Source organism: Pararge aegeria, chromosome 2, assembly GCF_905163445.1.
Source record: "Pararge aegeria chromosome 2, ilParAegt1.1, whole genome shotgun sequence".
Lineage (NCBI taxonomy): Eukaryota > Metazoa > Arthropoda > Insecta > Lepidoptera > Nymphalidae > Pararge > Pararge aegeria.
The window spans coordinates 20,990,135-21,008,306 of NC_053181.1; the positions used below are offsets into that span (position 1 = coordinate 20,990,135).

The 18,172-nt window shown below is 36.5% G+C and overlaps 1 protein-coding gene across 2 annotated transcripts; it reads right to left on the reverse strand.

Moving 5' to 3' along the window:
• Window positions 1-265: 265 nt before the first annotated feature.
• LOC120632279 (sulfite oxidase) lies at window positions 266-17,566 on the reverse strand. 2 transcript variants are annotated; one of them, XM_039902108.1, is made up of 11 exons: window positions 17,340-17,566; window positions 16,510-16,670; window positions 14,778-14,877; window positions 14,022-14,200; window positions 12,290-12,443; window positions 9,164-9,356; window positions 7,210-7,341; window positions 5,501-5,693; window positions 4,700-4,900; window positions 2,629-2,795; window positions 266-1,816 (listed from the first exon to the last, which is right to left on the reverse strand). In XM_039902108.1, exons 1-11 carry the CDS (start codon window positions 17,363-17,365, stop codon window positions 1,688-1,690), a joined length of 1,635 nt encoding a protein of 544 aa, XP_039758042.1. In that variant the 5' UTR covers window positions 17,366-17,566; the 3' UTR covers window positions 266-1,687. The 2 variants fall into 2 exon arrangements, with proteins under 2 accessions (XP_039758042.1, XP_039758051.1); XM_039902117.1 differs by lacking the exons at window positions 266-1,816; window positions 2,629-2,795 and adding an exon at window positions 2,810-2,874.
• Window positions 17,567-18,172: the final 606 nt, after the last annotated feature.

Consider the following 18,172-nt stretch of genomic DNA (forward strand, 5'->3'; position numbering starts at 1 on the left):
CTTTCAGAATATAAAGAGTTTAGGCCGTAGTCAGCCACGCTGGAATAGTGCGGATTAGTAGTCTTCACAGTTCCAATGCCATTGAAAATATTAAGGACAACTTTTACGTTTGGATCATAACATTGAGGCGCGTGCCGGGGTCGAACTCAGTCTCCCCGAAAGATGGGCAGAATACGTAAAAATCTCGGGCTATGACCACTAAAAAAGGTGGCAACATCCTAGAATGTTTTGCCGCTAAAAAATATAATGTTAAATTAAACAACAATTTATGATTTTGAAAATATTTTTAATTGATGAGAAAAAACTCACGATTCTATCGCTCTAAGTAATCCTTATTACCTATAAGAAATAATGTATCACACAGATTTCTGATTCACCCATATTTTATTCATTTCTACTGTATAAAAAGCAAGTATCTATTATTTGGCTTAAAACATCAATTACATTTTATTATTCAATTTAAGTTAACAAAATAATAGCCTCGGCCGTTTCGATGCCTCATTAATTTAATGTCTACAGTGGGAGTCTTTATATAGCTTAATCTATTCTTATATTATAAAAAGGAACGATTTCTTTGTATTTGTCTCGATTAAGTAATACTGACACTACTGAATTCATTTTAATAATCCTTTCACCATTAGATAAGTATTATATCCAGACGTAACATTTATTCAGCCTCTAATAATGGTACATATTTGTAGAGAAAGCCGCTAAGGAGCTGCTTTATCCGCGTGCGCTGTCTAAATGTTCACACACAGACAAGTAATAAAAATTTTAGTAAAATACAAAATTCGTGGAACAATTAAGTCTATATCTAACTATATCTTATAAACAGGCTACAAAAAAACTTTATGTCGAATTTAATTCTTTTAATAATTGTGATTTTCAATTGTCATTATTTGGCATAGAATATTAGTCCTTACAAATATAAAATATCAACACAACCTTATTTAGATAATCCTGCCCTTACAGCTTATTATAACAAGTGAAAATAAAAAAGACGTTAGCCTAGATCGGATAAGCCTCAACTGGATCAGGAGATATTTACGAGTATTAATCATACCGACGATCCATAGGGATTAGAAACTCTTTTTAATCTAAAAATCACATTCCAAACAGTAAATTCATTTAAACGTCTGTTTAAACAGCTGGACAGGCAGACAGACCAATTTACTTCGGTTTGCACAGAAGGTTGAAAATAAGTCGTGATACCTTATTTATTTCATTAAAAATTATTTGTTACAAGTAGACTAACTTTATAAACAATTTTGAAACGTCATGTCTGTCTATTATTAGTGACCACCGGGTTCGGAAAGCTGATTCTTGTTCATTTTTCAGTACAAGATTTCCTCGCTCGCAATCGAGTTGTTTTGACATATTAAACCGACTTCAAAGTAAAATGGGCTTGATGTACGTCGTTTTACTCCTCCTGAGTTGTAGGCAAGTTTGAGCTTTAACTCAATTTGATAAGATCCATTTTACTTCTATGTTCACATATTTCGATACTCTTTAACGACTCCTCGATTGCGAGCGAGCAAGTCTTGAACTGGTAATTTTTTTAATAGTAAGAAGTTTAAGAATAGGACGCGCCATTTAGGAATAGATTTATAAATGTTGGAAGATGTCGTGCTATTTAATTCGCACAATATTCGTATATCTGTGTACGCGCGTAAGGAATAGTGTGGCATCAACGTTTAATGTTAACTTTAATCTTGTGGTAAGCGTTACTGAGTATGCCGCGGATGTTCCAAATGTCGTCGAACTTCTCCGGCTGGGTGTTAAAGTTGCTGTCGGTAGCCTTCACCCATATTTCCATCTGAACATATAAAATATGTAGCATGAGTCTGAGTACAATTGTGACTATTTAGTTTTTACGAACAATAATTTGACAAAAATAATAATAATTACAAACTGAAAATAATACTTACAAAATAAAAAGCGGCCGTCGCAAGTCGGATTCTATAACGGTGGTTTTCGTACCAATATGAATGAATGAATAAACGAATGAATGGAGGAATATACTTTTATTGCACTCCACCCAAAGTACATAAAAAAAGAAAAATATAACTAAACAACGTATGCAATTTGGCAGCCTTGTCGCTTCATAGCGATTTCTTCCAGGCAACCAATGGCGAAGAAACAAAATAAAAACGGCAAAAAAAATCATATCTACTTTATGGGAGCCCAGTTGAATATTTATTTTATTCTGTTTTTTAGTGTTTGTAGTTATAGCGTTAAAAGAAATACATAATCTGTTAAAATAAAAACGTGTGAGCCGTCACAGGCAGATATGAAACATTGAAAGTGTTTTGTATAAAAAAAGAAAACAGCAGATTACAACAGGAATCAGTTAAGGCAAACTGAAGAGATAAGGTTGTTCCATAAAATAAATAGTGGGTTCATAATATATTCCATCATATTGCGTGCGCGATGCGTCGCCACCGCCTGTATTGCCACGCCAGCAATCACGTTTACCCTCGCCTACAGATGTTACTGTGTGTGCCTATTTGAGAGAAATATTTGGGAAAAAAAAATTCACCTGTCTATTCAATCACGGAGACAGACGGACGGACAGCGAAGTCTTAGGAATAGGGTCCCGTTGAACCCTCCGGGAAGTCGGAGAGGTACCTGCTTGGCGTCGTGCACGGGCAGCGCGACGGTCCACAGCGTCCACGCGTAGTGCGCGCGCGGCGCCGCGCCGTCGCTGCGCAGCCGCGCCTCGCGCCACGTGCGCCCGCCGTCCGCGCTCACGTCCACGCGCAGGACCTTGGCGCCGCCGCCGGAGTACGCGTAGCCTGCAGCCACACCGCGACGTGTGACAACCGATAATACTACACAGGCTTTAGAAGTACACTATGTACTGTCTCCGAGACTCTGTGAAACCGAGAACCTACTGTTTTTGAGTAAACCACTGCCATAGTTTTTACTGAAAGAAATCTGATACAGCCCTAACATCGCATGCGAAATTAAAATCATGTGACTCCTGTCACTTTATTAAGTACGCGTCACATAAAGAAGGTACTGTACGCGTGTCGGTCTTTTACCTTAAATAGGGTTTTCATAAGTAAACACTTGAACAATGTTTTGAATTCGTTTGTATGGAAAAATAAATTTTTTGAAAAATATTCTTATGCATCCTTCAACATTATTTCGTAATTCGGTTACACGTTATATACGGAACATAAGGAATTTATAGATTGTAGAGTCAACATCCCCTGAGGATACTCCGGTTTCGGCCGTACTCCTCCACACCTAATGCCAATACATTATTGATTGATTTGATAGTTTAGTGGATACATAAACTTCAGAACCCTTTAACAATATTAGGGAGACTTCAAGGTATAAATCGGCATGTCTCACAGCGGTACCCTTACCGTCGACATCATCGTGTAACCGATAGACGCCCACTGCCTACGTCCAATAGGTCTTTTGTAAGAAGTTCCAAATTACGCGGATTTGTGCCGCTTATGTACAGTGTATGGAATGCGCTTGATGTCATCGGTCCACATCGTTGGGGATTGACCAACGCTGCGCTTACCAGTCCGGGTTGCCATTCCAGCACCTTGGGACCTGTTATCCGAGCTATGTGCCCTGACTATTTCCACTTTTTTGATTTCATCACGTACAGATACTCCGAGCATAGCACTGCTCACCGTTATAATAACTCGTATTTAATTGCGTTAAACGCACGTTACTCCGAAAAGCCAGAGGTAGGTGCCGGCGATCGAATTCGGACCCTCGCAATTAATATCGACGTTTTAAATGCTAGGCTTTCACCACACTTATTAGTAATAAAAATTATAGTATATAAAGGGTAAGATGACCCAGTGTAATGAAATGTGTACAGGAAGCATTGTAAAGGTGCAGAATTTGATATATATGCCCAAAAATGATAGGACAGTGATATGTACGTTTCAGCAGTATCTGAGATATTTACATCCTGAATACGTCCGAAACGAGGCTATTCTACAAAGAAAGGTATGACTCTGACTGTGACACTAAATTCAAAACTCAAAAATTGTTTATTAAGCGTCTAGACTTATGAAGCGATATAAGTTTACATAATTGTCAGTAGATGGTGATAACTAAGTTCTTCAACTTAAACCTAAAGCTGGGTTCCGACGCGCCTTGTTCTCCAAAGAGTGCACACAAAACTTAGCCGGGTATTTTTTTTTTGTTATTACCATCTCACAGTTATTAAATATTTAGCTATAAAGTTAGAGCACTTTATGACGAAAAGCATCGGTTGAATCAAGAATGTTTTGACTCTGACTTAAACATTTGCAAAGGTGCGTATTGCGGAAAGTAAGTTTAGTCGCTGACCTAGACACTTTACAACGCAAAAGTACTTATTGCGTAAATTAAGTTTTGAAGTTTACCTTGACACTACAACGCAAAAGTACGTATTGCGTAAATTAAGTTTGACGTTGACCTTGAAACTTTACAGCGCAAAAGTACATATTGAGTAAAGAAAGGTCTCTCTGAATTTGACACTTCACAGCACAAAAGTACGTATCGAGTAAAGAAAGATTTGACTCTGAATTTGACACTTTGCAGTGCCAAAGTCCGTATTGCGTAAAGTAAGTTTTGACGTTGACCTTGACGCTTGAACGCAATAGTACGTATAGAATAACAAAAGTTCCACCTCTATTGCGTACACTAATAGGGGAGGCAAGGTCCATCGGCGCGGAGGAGATACCTTTAACTTGGATGTGTCCGTCGACGGGCTCGACGGTGTCGCCGTCCTCCGGCTCGCAGGCGGCCGAGGTGACGGGCAGGCTGTAGACGGGCGGCGCGGCGGGGAAGTCGGCCGTCTCCCACGTGGTGCTCGGGTTGAAGGAGCGGTAGTCCCTCTGGTGCCAGTGCGACGGACTCTCTTCCGTGGACACCGTGATTGATTCTGCGGAGGAGATAATCATTAAAACCAAGAATTTTCAGACTATTTTTGCCGCAATAGCGTGATTGTTGATGAAATGAAGTCCACATGAGATGAATTTAACGATCAAATCAATAAGGATGTGCTTTCCACTAAATAACGCTTCCATTTCATGCGACGTTAATTATGGACACTGTTCTTCCTTCTATCTTGTTAAGTGTTACATAATTTCTACGTATATTTGAAACGTTTTTCGCACTTATGTGTTTCATGGTATCCCCCGACCCTTCCCCTCACGTAGAATTGGTTGCATTACTTATTTAACGAGAACATTACTCAGTTTCAATCCTATATGGCAACATATATATGGTGGAAGCGGTGATAGATTAGTTCGTAAGGCTTCGGTTTTCCTTTCGTGAAGACCGAGTTCGAGCCCGGGAACACACCACTGACTTTTCGGAGTTATGTTTACTTTAAGCAATGTACATATCTCTCGTTTGAAACGGTGAACGGAAACATCGCGAGGAAAAATGGCCGAGAGTTCTCCATAACGTTCTCAACGTCTCTCGTAACGGCGCTGGGCCTCCGCGGTCGGCACCGCCAGCCAGCGGCGGCAGTACTCACGCAGCCACTTGGCGCTGCGCACGGCGGGCGCGCCGGGCACGACGGCGCGCAGCGGGCGGCCGTGGTCGGGCGGCAGTGCGGCGCCGTTCATGCCCGTGGCCAGCAGCACACACGCCGCGGGGTCCACGGCCATGCGCAGCGGAATGGACGTGGAGAAGTGCTCGCCCGTCGCGTCTATGTCCGCCCCTGTGAACTGAGACGCGGCTCTGAGGCGCCGCGACCGAACCGAACCGACGCGAACGCCGTTAATCCGAGCAAAAAAAGCATTCATGTTATAACATAACCAACAACCGAGTTAATTCGACGCGGGGGAGTTTTGGTGAGACAAGTGGAACGCAACATCAGCTAATAAAAACGTTGCATCCAGACGGCATTGTGTCTCCCTTTTCAAATCAGCGGTGAACTAGCCCGGTACTAACAACCGGTAAGTAGCTGCTTTTTGTCTAGACCAGTTTATCACCAAAAATAGAATCTGACCGTTATATCGGTGGAACATCAGCCTATTGATTGCGTTCCAAACACAGAGTGTCATCACCGGATCTCAACGACATGATCAGTGTGGTCACATTTTATTGGTGCCGAAACCAGGGAAACTTGTTTTACACTTTAGTTTGAGTCCTATGTTATACCTTCTTATTTCGAATAATAAAGCTGGTATTTTCAGAAAAGAAATCATATTGGTAGCTTCAAGTATTACGTTGGTCTTTATTTAATCTTAAATTTGTAAAAACTGTCTAATATCTGGGTCTTCTTTATTACTTGAGCTCAAAAAATTCTATATTTCAAAATTTACTAAACTAGTACTTGATACGAAACAAGCGGAGATTTGAATACATACTTTTTTTAAAGGCGCGCGCGGATATTTCAAGGGAAATAAACAGTACTATATATGCAGCATAAATAAAAGGTGATCTTTAATGGAAGTAACATATCTTAATGTCATTTTTAAATTGCGCGCGCGGCGTCAAAAGCGTTTGGGCACATTAATTATTTAAAGTATTGAATGTTAAGTATGCATGTATGAAAGGCTCTACGAAGCGAAAATATTTTTCAACTACATATTATTTAAGCATTTTTTTTTTACTAACAAATACTTGTTGTAAAATTTACTTTAAGAATTTTAAGAAAAATTTCCAACGGTAAAAAATTACTTACAGTGTTCAGAACACAACAAAATTTATTCAAATTAAAAAAAAAAATTCAACGCGCTCAATCTCAAAATGCCGCGCGCAGACCTATATTCAGCGTTAAATTAAAATTATAAATGATGAGGATAGAGTTCCGGGAAATCGGAGTTTTTTATTACAAATATCCTCCTCTATTAGAATCTTTTTTGAAATTTCTTAAATATTAATAGTTTATGAAATATTGGCAAAAAATGAAATGCCTTTTTTTTTCATCTTTAATTGTTTATAACCTTTGCAATTTTGTATGTAACACACACACATACATGATGACACCATCGCGGGAATAGTCAGGAAAGCTTTTTAGGACCTCAAAACGTCGACATCTGATCAAAACTCGATTTTCGAAAGAGTGCCAAAAACTTCCCAACATTTGAAATTTTTTAATTTTCTTAGCGGGAAGTTAAAAAGGATATGAAGTTTACCAATTTGCACTCTCAATCAAATTGTACTCTGTTTCTCTATGTTTATATCTCTATGTACAATAAATGTGTATTCATTCATTCATTCATTCAGTCAACTTACGATGACGTGCTTTCCTTCCACGTCTTCCATGTCGAGTCCGCAGTGTTCCAACACGTCCCGCAGGTACACGCCGCTCCACTGCGCGTTGCTGACGGCGCCGGTGGTCCAGCTCAGGCCTTTCACCGGCTTCACCTGCGTACGGACACAGCGCCAACCTTACTCGTTTGTTTGTTTGTTTGAAAGCTTTATTGCACACACACATTTTACCAAAGTAAACACATATACAGAAGAAACTTACGACTTAAGCGATCTCTTCCAGATACCCTTTGACGTTAGGCGAGACGAAGGAACGGGTTGGTGCAGCAATTTCAGTTTAAAATATAAATCAATATACATAAAAGAGAAAGTGTGTGGGTATGTTCAGTATAGGCTCCGAAATGGCTGGACCGATTTCAATAAAACTTTCAGGGAATCTTCGGATTGACCTAGCGAGTAATCCTGTAAAGTTTGGTGACGATCGGAGCACTCCTATTTTTGAACTGTCAAATACAGCTTTTATTTACTATGATGATATTCTATTTTTGGGTGTACATGGGTGTAGATCAACACCCGCTCGTGAAGAGAATAGAAGAGAATGAATACGGAGAGAAATAAATGATTTAATATATTATGAGACTTAAATAAAAAATTTAATGATGTAAGTTTATTGTTTAAATAAAATAAAGCAAAATCTAGCCCTGCGAAGCGGGCTGGGCACGTTAGTATATAATATTTAAAATATATATGTATACATATAATAAACTATCTACTCATAAACACGGCCTTAACCCCTTTCGTATTGTGCCCTGTAGTGGGCCGGTAAAGGTTTGATATTATGATGACGATGATGACGACCTACCCATAAATTCTAATACTACACACAGTATATACGTATAATATTACATAGATAAGAAAAGGTTTTACGAACGCTCCTTGAATATATTTAGAGATTGAGCCTGACGTCGAGCCTGACTCTGGGGGGTCTCCGTATTACCAATACTAGATGGCGCCACGAAGATCCTGCATCGCGCTAACGTAATCACAAAAATTGACCATATATACAACTTCAAAAGTTATTATGACAATGCACACATCGCCATCTAGCCCCAAATTATGCGTTATGGATGCTTGTGGTATGGTATGTACAAATATATTTGATGAATATTTATGAGTAACAAAATATATAATATACATATAAGAACCAAGACACTGCGAAAAAACGTGTGTGTACTTATGTACACGCGTTAGAAGTTAAATTTCTTTGGGGAAACAAGATAAAAATCTTATCAAAAATTTTATCTTACGCCCTATTCTACGTTTGGAGAAAAAACTACAATAACAATAGAAAAAAGGTATTTAATACATTGAAAGTTTTATTATAACGCATTATCTAGTTATCTCACTATCGGACCACAAAGTTTCACAGAATTTGAAATTTTGGTACAATTGAATCAATGAAATCACCGGAATGAGCCCGCAGACTTTGACAATTCAAAGTGTACACTTATAGCTAAGTTTAGGGTGCCGGTTTTTTGTGACGGTGTGCGCGCGCATCATAAAATGCGGCTGGTAAAGAAGTGTCCACCTAAAATTTACTAAAACCCGGCAGAAAAGAATTAATATAATATAACGTAATAAGCCTAAAACAAGTCATTTGATACCCAGACAGAGTTGTAATAATAAATGTAATTTGCAATTTTGTGGAGGCGGCCATCTTGGATTTGATTTGTATCATAGTGTACAGTATTCTACTAGTCAACCTTTCATTCTATTATCTATATGGGTATCTGAGCATTATGGCTTGTGAAAAAATATGTTAGGCAACTGCCATTTTGTGGCGGCGGCCATCTTGCTAGCATAGTTAGTTCACCTTTCAAACACCAAATAAGCAAAATCAAAATCGGTTCATCCGTTCGGGAGCAACGATGCCGCAGACAAACACACACTCCCTGGGAGATGGCAGCTGTACACTGACCTCGTTCATCTCACTGCGCCTGTTGCCGGCGCACATGAGCGCCGCGTTGACAGTCGCGGGGCGGAACCGGTGCAGGTCCTGCAGGCTGAACTCGCGCACGATGGTGCTCGAGCCCACCAGCACCACTTTCAGCTTGTGCTGCTCCGCGTCCAGGTCCGGCACCGGCATGTGCTGGCGCACGTAGAATAGTTCGCTGCGGGACACTTCATTGTTCACACAAACAGAGGGTCCAATAGATGGAGTTAATATAAAAAATATACTTAATCACCTATTAAAACAGTTAATATAAAAAAAAACAATTATTAGCCAATTACTTCAATGAAATGTAATTATTTTATTTTTTGTTAATTTATAATTGATACTTATTTGAATTTAATTAATCATTTTATATTATTATTGCACTTGAAGAGCACTGCCTCCTATAATACAGGTTAAATCCTAGTATATGGGGAGAAGTTTTCCAATTTCTAAATATCGATAATTTTTTATCTAACCACAGATTACTGTAACAATTGCTTGGATCCTTTAACTGTTGACTAATGTGTCTTTTTGTATACCATTATAACTGCATTTGTTTCTTTGTGCAAAATAAAGTATATTTTTATTAGTATAAACATATAAATATAACATTTGACAAAACACTCAGGCGCTACTGAAGACAGCGCCACTCACGCGTAAGTAGAAAGTAGAAGGAAAGTTAAAAGGCAGTAAAAAAAAAAAGCATGTAGCGTAACCATATCACGACCATCGTGAGCTGGCACTTATTCAGAGCAAAAGTCGCATGAAGAAGGTCTCTGACACCATGTAAGAGGATAACTGGGTGCGAAACATAAAAAAAAAACCGAGGTTCTCAATTATCGCCTCGTATATAGCGGCTAGCATGTTCAACTACGGATCGAATCCCGGGTTGCGCAAAAAAATATAAGAGGTAGGTATTGGGTACTATTTTTCATAGTAATAATTACCGGACCAAACAGATGGTCCACGTGATGGTAACTGGAAAACCATCGCATGTAAAAAGAGCAACACTTCACAGAGCATAAAATGTAAATTGTTGATGTTGGAAAAGAGCAACTGCTGAGTTTCTTGCCGGCTCCTTCTCGGTAGAATCTGCCTTCCGAACCGGTGGTAGAGTCACTACACACAGTCAGACTTGATGTTTCAAAAGTGCTTATATAAGGCCTACTTGAAATAAATGCATTTTGAAGTTTGAATGCAATATTAAAATCGGTTAAGGTATGGTGGAGACGTGGAGTTATGGAGTAAAATCGACCAAAACTTTCATAGTCTATCCCGAACGAACCGTATTGATTTTCGGTATGAAAAGTATTATTTATTTTATCAGTAGTGCCAGCTATAGCTGTACCAAATTACACTCAAATACGTTCAGTAGTTTTAGCGTGTTGCGCGCACGAACCAACAGAAATACAGAGAAACAGACACACAGACAATAATTTGGAAAATTGTATTTTTGCGTTGTATTCCTTTTTTTTCGGAGTCAATTTATTTATCAACGAACCAACTAAAAATATATTATTGTAGGGAAATAATAATTACAAACTAAAATTAATATTTACAATATATAAGCCTTCTAACTGTTCACTTATGGGCATGGTACCCAAAATGCTGGCACTATTGCCCCTTTGAATTGCTAGACTTAGCCGTTGGGCTAAATAAGCGCTAGCTCTTGGGTATTTTATTACTTATTTCTAACGTGTTGAATTTTTTATTATCTTTAATGTACAGACACATCTAGTCTACGATTTATCATATTTATAGATAGAAGATAGATAGATGTAACTTTTAGTGTTTTTCTAACTTCTTTTCATTCTGCACGATGCTGCAATTCTCAATATAGCTAAGTAACTGTTATTTGACATTTATTATTTTATATCTAATGTTCTAAACATCCCTATCCCTACTAATATTATAAATGTGAATGTCAGTTTGTTTGTTACGCTTTTTTGTTAAGCTCGGTTCCTTTGGGAGAGGGGATGAATGTTTGACAATTTTTCAACATAACTCCGACAAATTATAACCGACTTAAATAATTATTTTTGTACTATAGAGGTTATAATATGTGTTTAATTTTGCCCAAACTGTGGTTGGAGATAGAGAACAGAACTCCTCAGTGGACAGCAGCAAACCCATTATTTGAGGCTTAGCGATAATGAATGCTTTATTTTTTTTTAGATCGACAACTAAATTCAATGCCACATCAAAAAACAAAATTAAACGCAGACGAAGTCGCGGGCAACAGCTAGTATATTATAAGTATTTATGTATATTATTCATAAAAATTATTCATCAGTTATCTCAGTACCCTTAACACAAGCTACGCTTACTTTGGGACTAGATGGCGATGTGTGTATTGTCTTAGTATATTTATTTTATTTTATTTATTTACCTAGCGGGCGGGGGAGGGATGGAGTGAGGGGGATATGAGGGTTCTGGGAGTTCGGAGCTGGAAAGAAGCAGCTCCTGACCGCCTCAAATGGAGCAATTTGCTTGACCAAGCCCAGGCCCACCCGGGGCTGTAGAGCTTTGATCACTTCAAGTAATAATGGCTGAATGAGGGTTCTGTAAGTATGATCTTTTTTCAATTCAATTCAATTTTATTTATTTGCTGATACAGGTAAATAGGTGTTACAGGAAATAAATATATGCAGATCTTAACTGTACCACGCCAAATTGGCATGCAAATTGTTTTTAGGGTAGTATTTAAAATTTTAATTTGTTACTACTACAATTAAGATATCGGCAATTACAATGTTTTATACACAATACAATTAATAAAGTAATAAATTACAATTAAGTTTATATGGGCACATGTCAAAAAATACAAAATAAATTAATAATTACTAACAAATGTCATTTTAAATATTCATCAATAGTATAAAAAGAATGTCTATTTAAATATTGAAATAAATTCTCTTTTAAACATTTCATGTTATTTATTAGTGGCATCATTTCGTCAGGTAATTTATTGAATATTTTTATCGCCATAATATAAAAATTATTGTTATACAGAGCGGTTTTATGTGCGGGATACTTTAATCTATTTGTATGAAATCTATCTTAAGTCAGATACGATAAAAAATCTTGTACTAAGGCTACAGGACTCACTTGGGCGTGTTGAAGTGCTGCACCTGTAGCTTGGGCGGGATCTCCGCGTTGAAGGGCTTAGCTGTCTTCACGACCAGTCGCTTGTCCCTGAACGGCTCCTTGGCCCACAGCTCGTCGTCGCTGTGGTCCACCACGTCACCCTCGTGGAGGTTACCTTGGGTAAAACATGTGAGATGGTGATAACAAAAAGAACACCCGACTAAGTTCGCTGTGGGCTTCTTTTTAGACCGGGTTGCGTTTAGAACCCTCGTAGTTTTAGTTTTAGGTTTGGGAATGTAGTTATCGCCAACACTACTGACTATGTAACTTTATAATTTTTGTTAGTGTTTTTACCAACACTTGGAGGAATTATTAATTCATAAATTTTAAAATGCATATAAAAATTTTAGGAACCGACAGGATTTGAACGTGTGACTCTCTGGCAATCGCGGCTTGAGCGCTTTAACCAGTTAAGCTACGGCTCTCCCACCGTCGATGTCGATATTAGTATTTGCCGTTTATATCAGTCTTATAGCGACAGTAGTGTAGGGGCTACAGCCGCTAAGGCTAAGACTAATGTAAAAGACATATACTAATTTCGGCATTAAAGGTAGAAGAGCCGTGGCCTTATTGATTGCCAGAGTCGCAGGTTCAAATCCTGTCGGTTCCGTAAATTTTTATATGCATTTTAAAATTTATAAATTGACAATTCACTATGTACATATTTTGTATGTAATGAACGCCTATTGATGAACGCCGATGTGCCTATTTGAATAAAAAAATGTTCGACTGAGACCAGTAGGTGAGAGTGCAGTCAAGGCTTAACTTGTAGTGGAATTTAAAAAAACGGATGCACTTTGTAAGCAAGTTTACGAGAATAGCTTGTCAACCTTTTTACATAGAGGTTCGAGACGATAGTTTGTTTGTTTGTTTTTAAAATATCTTTATTAATTAAATAATTGTATTACAGTTCATATCCTTGTGACTAGCCTAGGTTGAACAAATCAATAATATACTACTTACAGTTTAGCAGGTTACAACACCTTTTTAAAACTTTACAGCATATAAACTAAACATTTTTACAACTTATTGAGCCACATAACAGATGATAATAACTTGTTTTACGTAGAACTTAGTACAGACGTACGTTTATTAATAAAAATTAAATGCATTTAACTGTTAAAGATATTAATCCTATATTTTTAAATTATAGCACTCGGAACTTATCAACAGTTACGTACTATCGAGACGATAAAATTCAAAAAATTCAAAATTCATTTATTTCAAGTAGGCAATAAGCACTTTTGAAACGTCAAGTCTGTCTGTTTGTAGTGATTCTACCGCCGGTTCGGCAAGAAACTCAGCAGTTGCTCTTTTCCAACATCAACAATTTACATTTTGCATTTTAACATTCATTTTTCTATCTTGTGAGAGCTGAAAGCGGTGCCGGATGCTTCCAAGCAACCTTGTCATTAAAAAATTCATCAATTGTATAGTAACCTCGCTGTAATAAATGTGTTTTAACAAATTCTTTAAACTTATGCATTGGTAGGTCCAAAATCACCTTAGGAATCATATTATAAAAGCGTATACTCAATCCCACAAATGATCCCTGTACCTTACGCAGACGATATGCAGACGACACTAATTTATGACCATTTCTTGTAAGTCGACTGTTTATGTCCACTTTTTGTTTATAAAGACTAATATGTTGTCTTACAAATACTATTATAAATATATATTAAGTACTTACCTATCCTGTAGCTCTCTAGAAGCTTGAACACCTCCTCAGTTTTATGCATGCCATACACATTCCAGAAAGGCTCTATGCTCAGACCAGCTGCGTTGTAGATCTGCTCCCCCCCAGGGTGGGAGGGTAGGAAAGTAGTCACATCATACACGCCGTGCTTGTATGTCACCCAGAAACTTTTCCTATTTAAAATAAGGTTTCAAAACATACATAAAATGGACCTTATCAAAAGTGGTTACAAATGTTGCTGGTTCACGAAACACAAATTCAAATCAACCACTTGAATATAAGTGGCAGAAAAAGTTACATTATATCACGAATAAAAATATAAAATTCGCGTTTTAAATATAGGTCTCCAATCTACATTATTGCGTGGTGTTGTTGATAACCAAATTCGATAACTTAAAACTAAAGCTAGGAGGGTCCTTAACGCACTCTGGTCTAAGAGCTCGCAACAAACGAAGCTGGGTATTTTTTTTGTTATCACCATCTCATAGTCAATTAATTAACTAGCTATGAAATTAGAGCAATTCATCAGGAAAATTATGTGTAAATATTTTTTTTAATTTATTAGTCGCAAATTTTTGATAATGTCGTCTTTTTCCTATCTTATTAATTTGATTTTTATTTTGAATATGATATCTCATAACAAGTTTAAAAATGAACAATTGTCGTACCGTTACCACTATTTGCTATTAAAAAAATATATTACTTAGAGTAGACTAATATATGACTGTAATGCATGCAAAATATTCTTACTTGTTATCATGTTTACTGACTTCCTCTGCAGTGTAAATAGGCAAATCTTCTCTTTTTGCACCAGGTTCGGTGACATCTCCTTCGCTTCCCTTCTTTTTCGCTGCAAGTTAAATTGATCACTTCAAATGACAATCTCTGATCTTAAAGAAATTCACTTCTGAAATATACATAACAAATGTTTGACTTGAAAGTAATAAGAATTTCAAAAAATACAATTATAATTTTTTATAAATACGAATGAATGAATGAAAACACTTTTATCGTACACAATACAAATACATAAATATAATATACTAGCTGACCCCAGCGCCATCTGTCGGGCTGATTTGTGAATCTAAACCATCCAGGGTGCCACCCAAACGCGAAAAATTCATTTATATTGGGCCAGCCGTCTAGGAGGAGTTCAGTGACATATACACGCACACAAGAAATTTATATATAAAGATAACTATAATAAAAATATATATTTATTATTAAATGTTCTAAAAATCATATGTCATATATTAAATGTAATTATATTTATTAATAAGATGTTAATATATAACATAAATACTTATATACATAACATCCTCAATTTAAATGAGATACAGAAATAAATAAAATAATTCACTTCAAATGATCCGCTTCAGCGATGTTTGACTGATAGAGCCATATAATGATAATGATGAAACATAATAGAGAATGGGCGGCAGCATCCTCTGTGCTACTACTACTCGTACCGTCTAGTGTGATCAGCAACTCATCTGCCTAGCTTGGTGATTATGGGCAAACACTCCCATTCCGAGAGGCCTCTTTAGTCCTGAATGGTTGGATAATATAGACTATTGATAATCAAGTCGTCAGAGACGCAAATGGTTGGACGATATAAGGGGGTGGACCGCACTTTAGGTTTAGGTTTAAAGACATTTATTCCCATAAAAAGACCTAAGTCACTTACATAGGAAACTTAATTTTCTATAATAAATTAATACACTTAGCCATTAGACTAAACTAAGTTCAATTTTACTATTACCTACTCATGCAATGTATTCGCCTTTAAATTTATTGGTATAACTTAATATATAGGAAGCTAATTTAGTTTTGAATACATTGAATGAGTTTACATTTTTTATAAGTATAGGTATTTTATTATAAAATTTGGCGCCTTCAAAGGTAAGGGATTTTTACCATAATTTGTTCTTGTTCTAGGTAAGGTAAGGAAACTGGCTCGACGAGACGAGGGTATTGATTTAATATGTCAATATTGGAACAAGCTCACTGCCTTAAGGTGATTAAACAAGGTATGCTGTACAGTACAATGAAACCTGTATATTTAAAACTTAAAATAATAAAATGACATAATATTGGAGAGCTTTATATAATTTACTGTCACAAACAAAGAGGTAGAAGAAAGTGGTAGGTGTTATTGGTTAGAAGGCTTTGTGTTAGATTGGAAGAATATTTTAGTTCATGGGAAATCCAAAATTCCATTAATAAAATGTTGAATAAAAAACAATAGTTTTTTTTATTTGTATTTAGAAAGTAAAATCTATTATTATGAAAGTAGGCATTTCATAATTATATATATATTTTTTCTTTTTCTATATGAACAATACTGAGTGTTAAGTTACTCCATTAAGACAAGATAAAGAATATAAACAAACTTAGTATTTTTTGTGAGAGAAGGGATATTATATTGACTGGACCTACGCTTGTGTGTGCAATATTTTGGTCTTGATTAATAAACATTTACCATTTGTAGCAGATCCCACAAGAACAGATCCCAGTATAGCAAACGCTGTACTTCTTCCCAGCTTCCATTTATCTTTATCTGTTTGTGTGTGTTTATAATGTCCATGATACTGGAACACTATCGGAGCACAGCTACTAATTTTACTTTGCCTTAATAGGTGTCTGAAATTAAATGATTGGTAGATTGTACTGTAAACATTCAATTTCATAAAATATTGAATAGTGAACCAAATTGTGTATAATTTGAGAATGGTCAATAAATGGCATGAGTTTTTAAAATATATTGTTTTTTATAATATATAGTCAAATGACTTTCCTAAGTTTTTTAACTTGTGGCAACTGTATGACTATTTTCAAATGTGAAAATTCATAGCTTGAAAAAATAGGTATGTTTTGCAGCAAAGAAATCTATGAAACTTACTTATATCTACAATCTTAGAATTTTATATAAAAAAGTCTTTGGTAAATATTAATTTTGAAAGGTTCCAGGATTCAGACAGATAAATATTCAACTAAACTTATCGCCTCATTCTTCATTTGTGTTAATACAATTATTGAAAGAGGAGTGATTTATTTTTTGTATTTTTTCTTGTGTGCATTGTGACCAAGTCATGCATAACCAGCTCAACTGCTTAGAATGAAAACATTTGGCACACGGATAGAGCAAGGCTTACGATGGTTTTTTATCCCAGGGAATAATTCAGTCTAGCGGGAAAACTCAAATTCAAGCAATTGAAATTCAATTATAATGGTTTCAGTAGGAAAACTGTTCAATGTTTCTGGATAGAAAATTAAATGTAAAAACCAACTATCTAAATTATAGCTACTTACTTTAATAAAGCAGTTTTTAGCGACATGCTTACGATCCTCTGTTTTTTTTTTCAGATGTTAATCACATTAGCAACAGAACAACACTAACACAACCTTGGTGTTATCTTATCGCTGGTGTTTATTGAAAATAGTGACGTCTTAGTATAAAATAAATAAAGAAATACATCGCAATCGAAAATAAAATTTCTCATGTTTGTTTTTCAATCAATTTCAATTTACAATGACGTTAAACGCCAATTTATCGAAAGTCAATTTGACAATGACTTGATCTGTGTCTCTGTGACAATGACAACTTCGATTGCGTTTAGAAATCCTAAATATGGCCATTGGGCAAATAATAAATTCAAACCGATATAAAGAAAGACTGTACTAGTTTGCATGAGCTAAACAACATTACTTGTAGGTGAAAACGCGATTTTGCTTGAGACGGATTGCCAAGGGGCGGATTGCCCGGGGCATGGGACCCCTTAAAAAGATAAAAAAAAAAGCCTTTATTTCTAAAACGTATTACATTTATATTTTACATATTTTTACTACAAATAACTTTACATTTACTAAAAATACATATACGTTTAAGTCGCCTCTACGGCGTAGGCCTCCCCCAAGTCTCGCCAAAGTTTTCTGTCGCGAGCCTTTCGCATCCAGTCCGGTCCACACCTCTGATGGAAAATATCTCGCCACCTCTTTCTTGGTCGCCCTCTTTTTCGTTTCATTTCTTGGAACCCACTCAGTCACTTTCTTGGTCCATCTCTCTGGTTGCAACCGGCAAAAGATGATATAATACTAGTATAATATAATAGATATCATATCATTATATTATACTAGAATATTAC

What these genes read in the sequence shown, in the direction of transcription:
- LOC120632279 (XM_039902108.1), bottom strand. Translation starts at nt 17,365, where the DNA reads ATGTCGCTAAAAACTGCTTTATTAAA. An exon ending in CTAAAAACTGCTTTATTAAA is followed by an intron (nt 16,671 to 17,339) that starts GTAAGTAGCTAT and finishes ATTTAATTTCAG; the next exon opens with ACACCTATTAAGGCAAAGTA. An exon ending in CCGTGCACGACGCCAAGCAG is followed by an intron (nt 1,817 to 2,628) that starts GTACCTCTCCGA and finishes TTATATGTTCAG; the next exon opens with ATGGAAATATGGGTGAAGGC.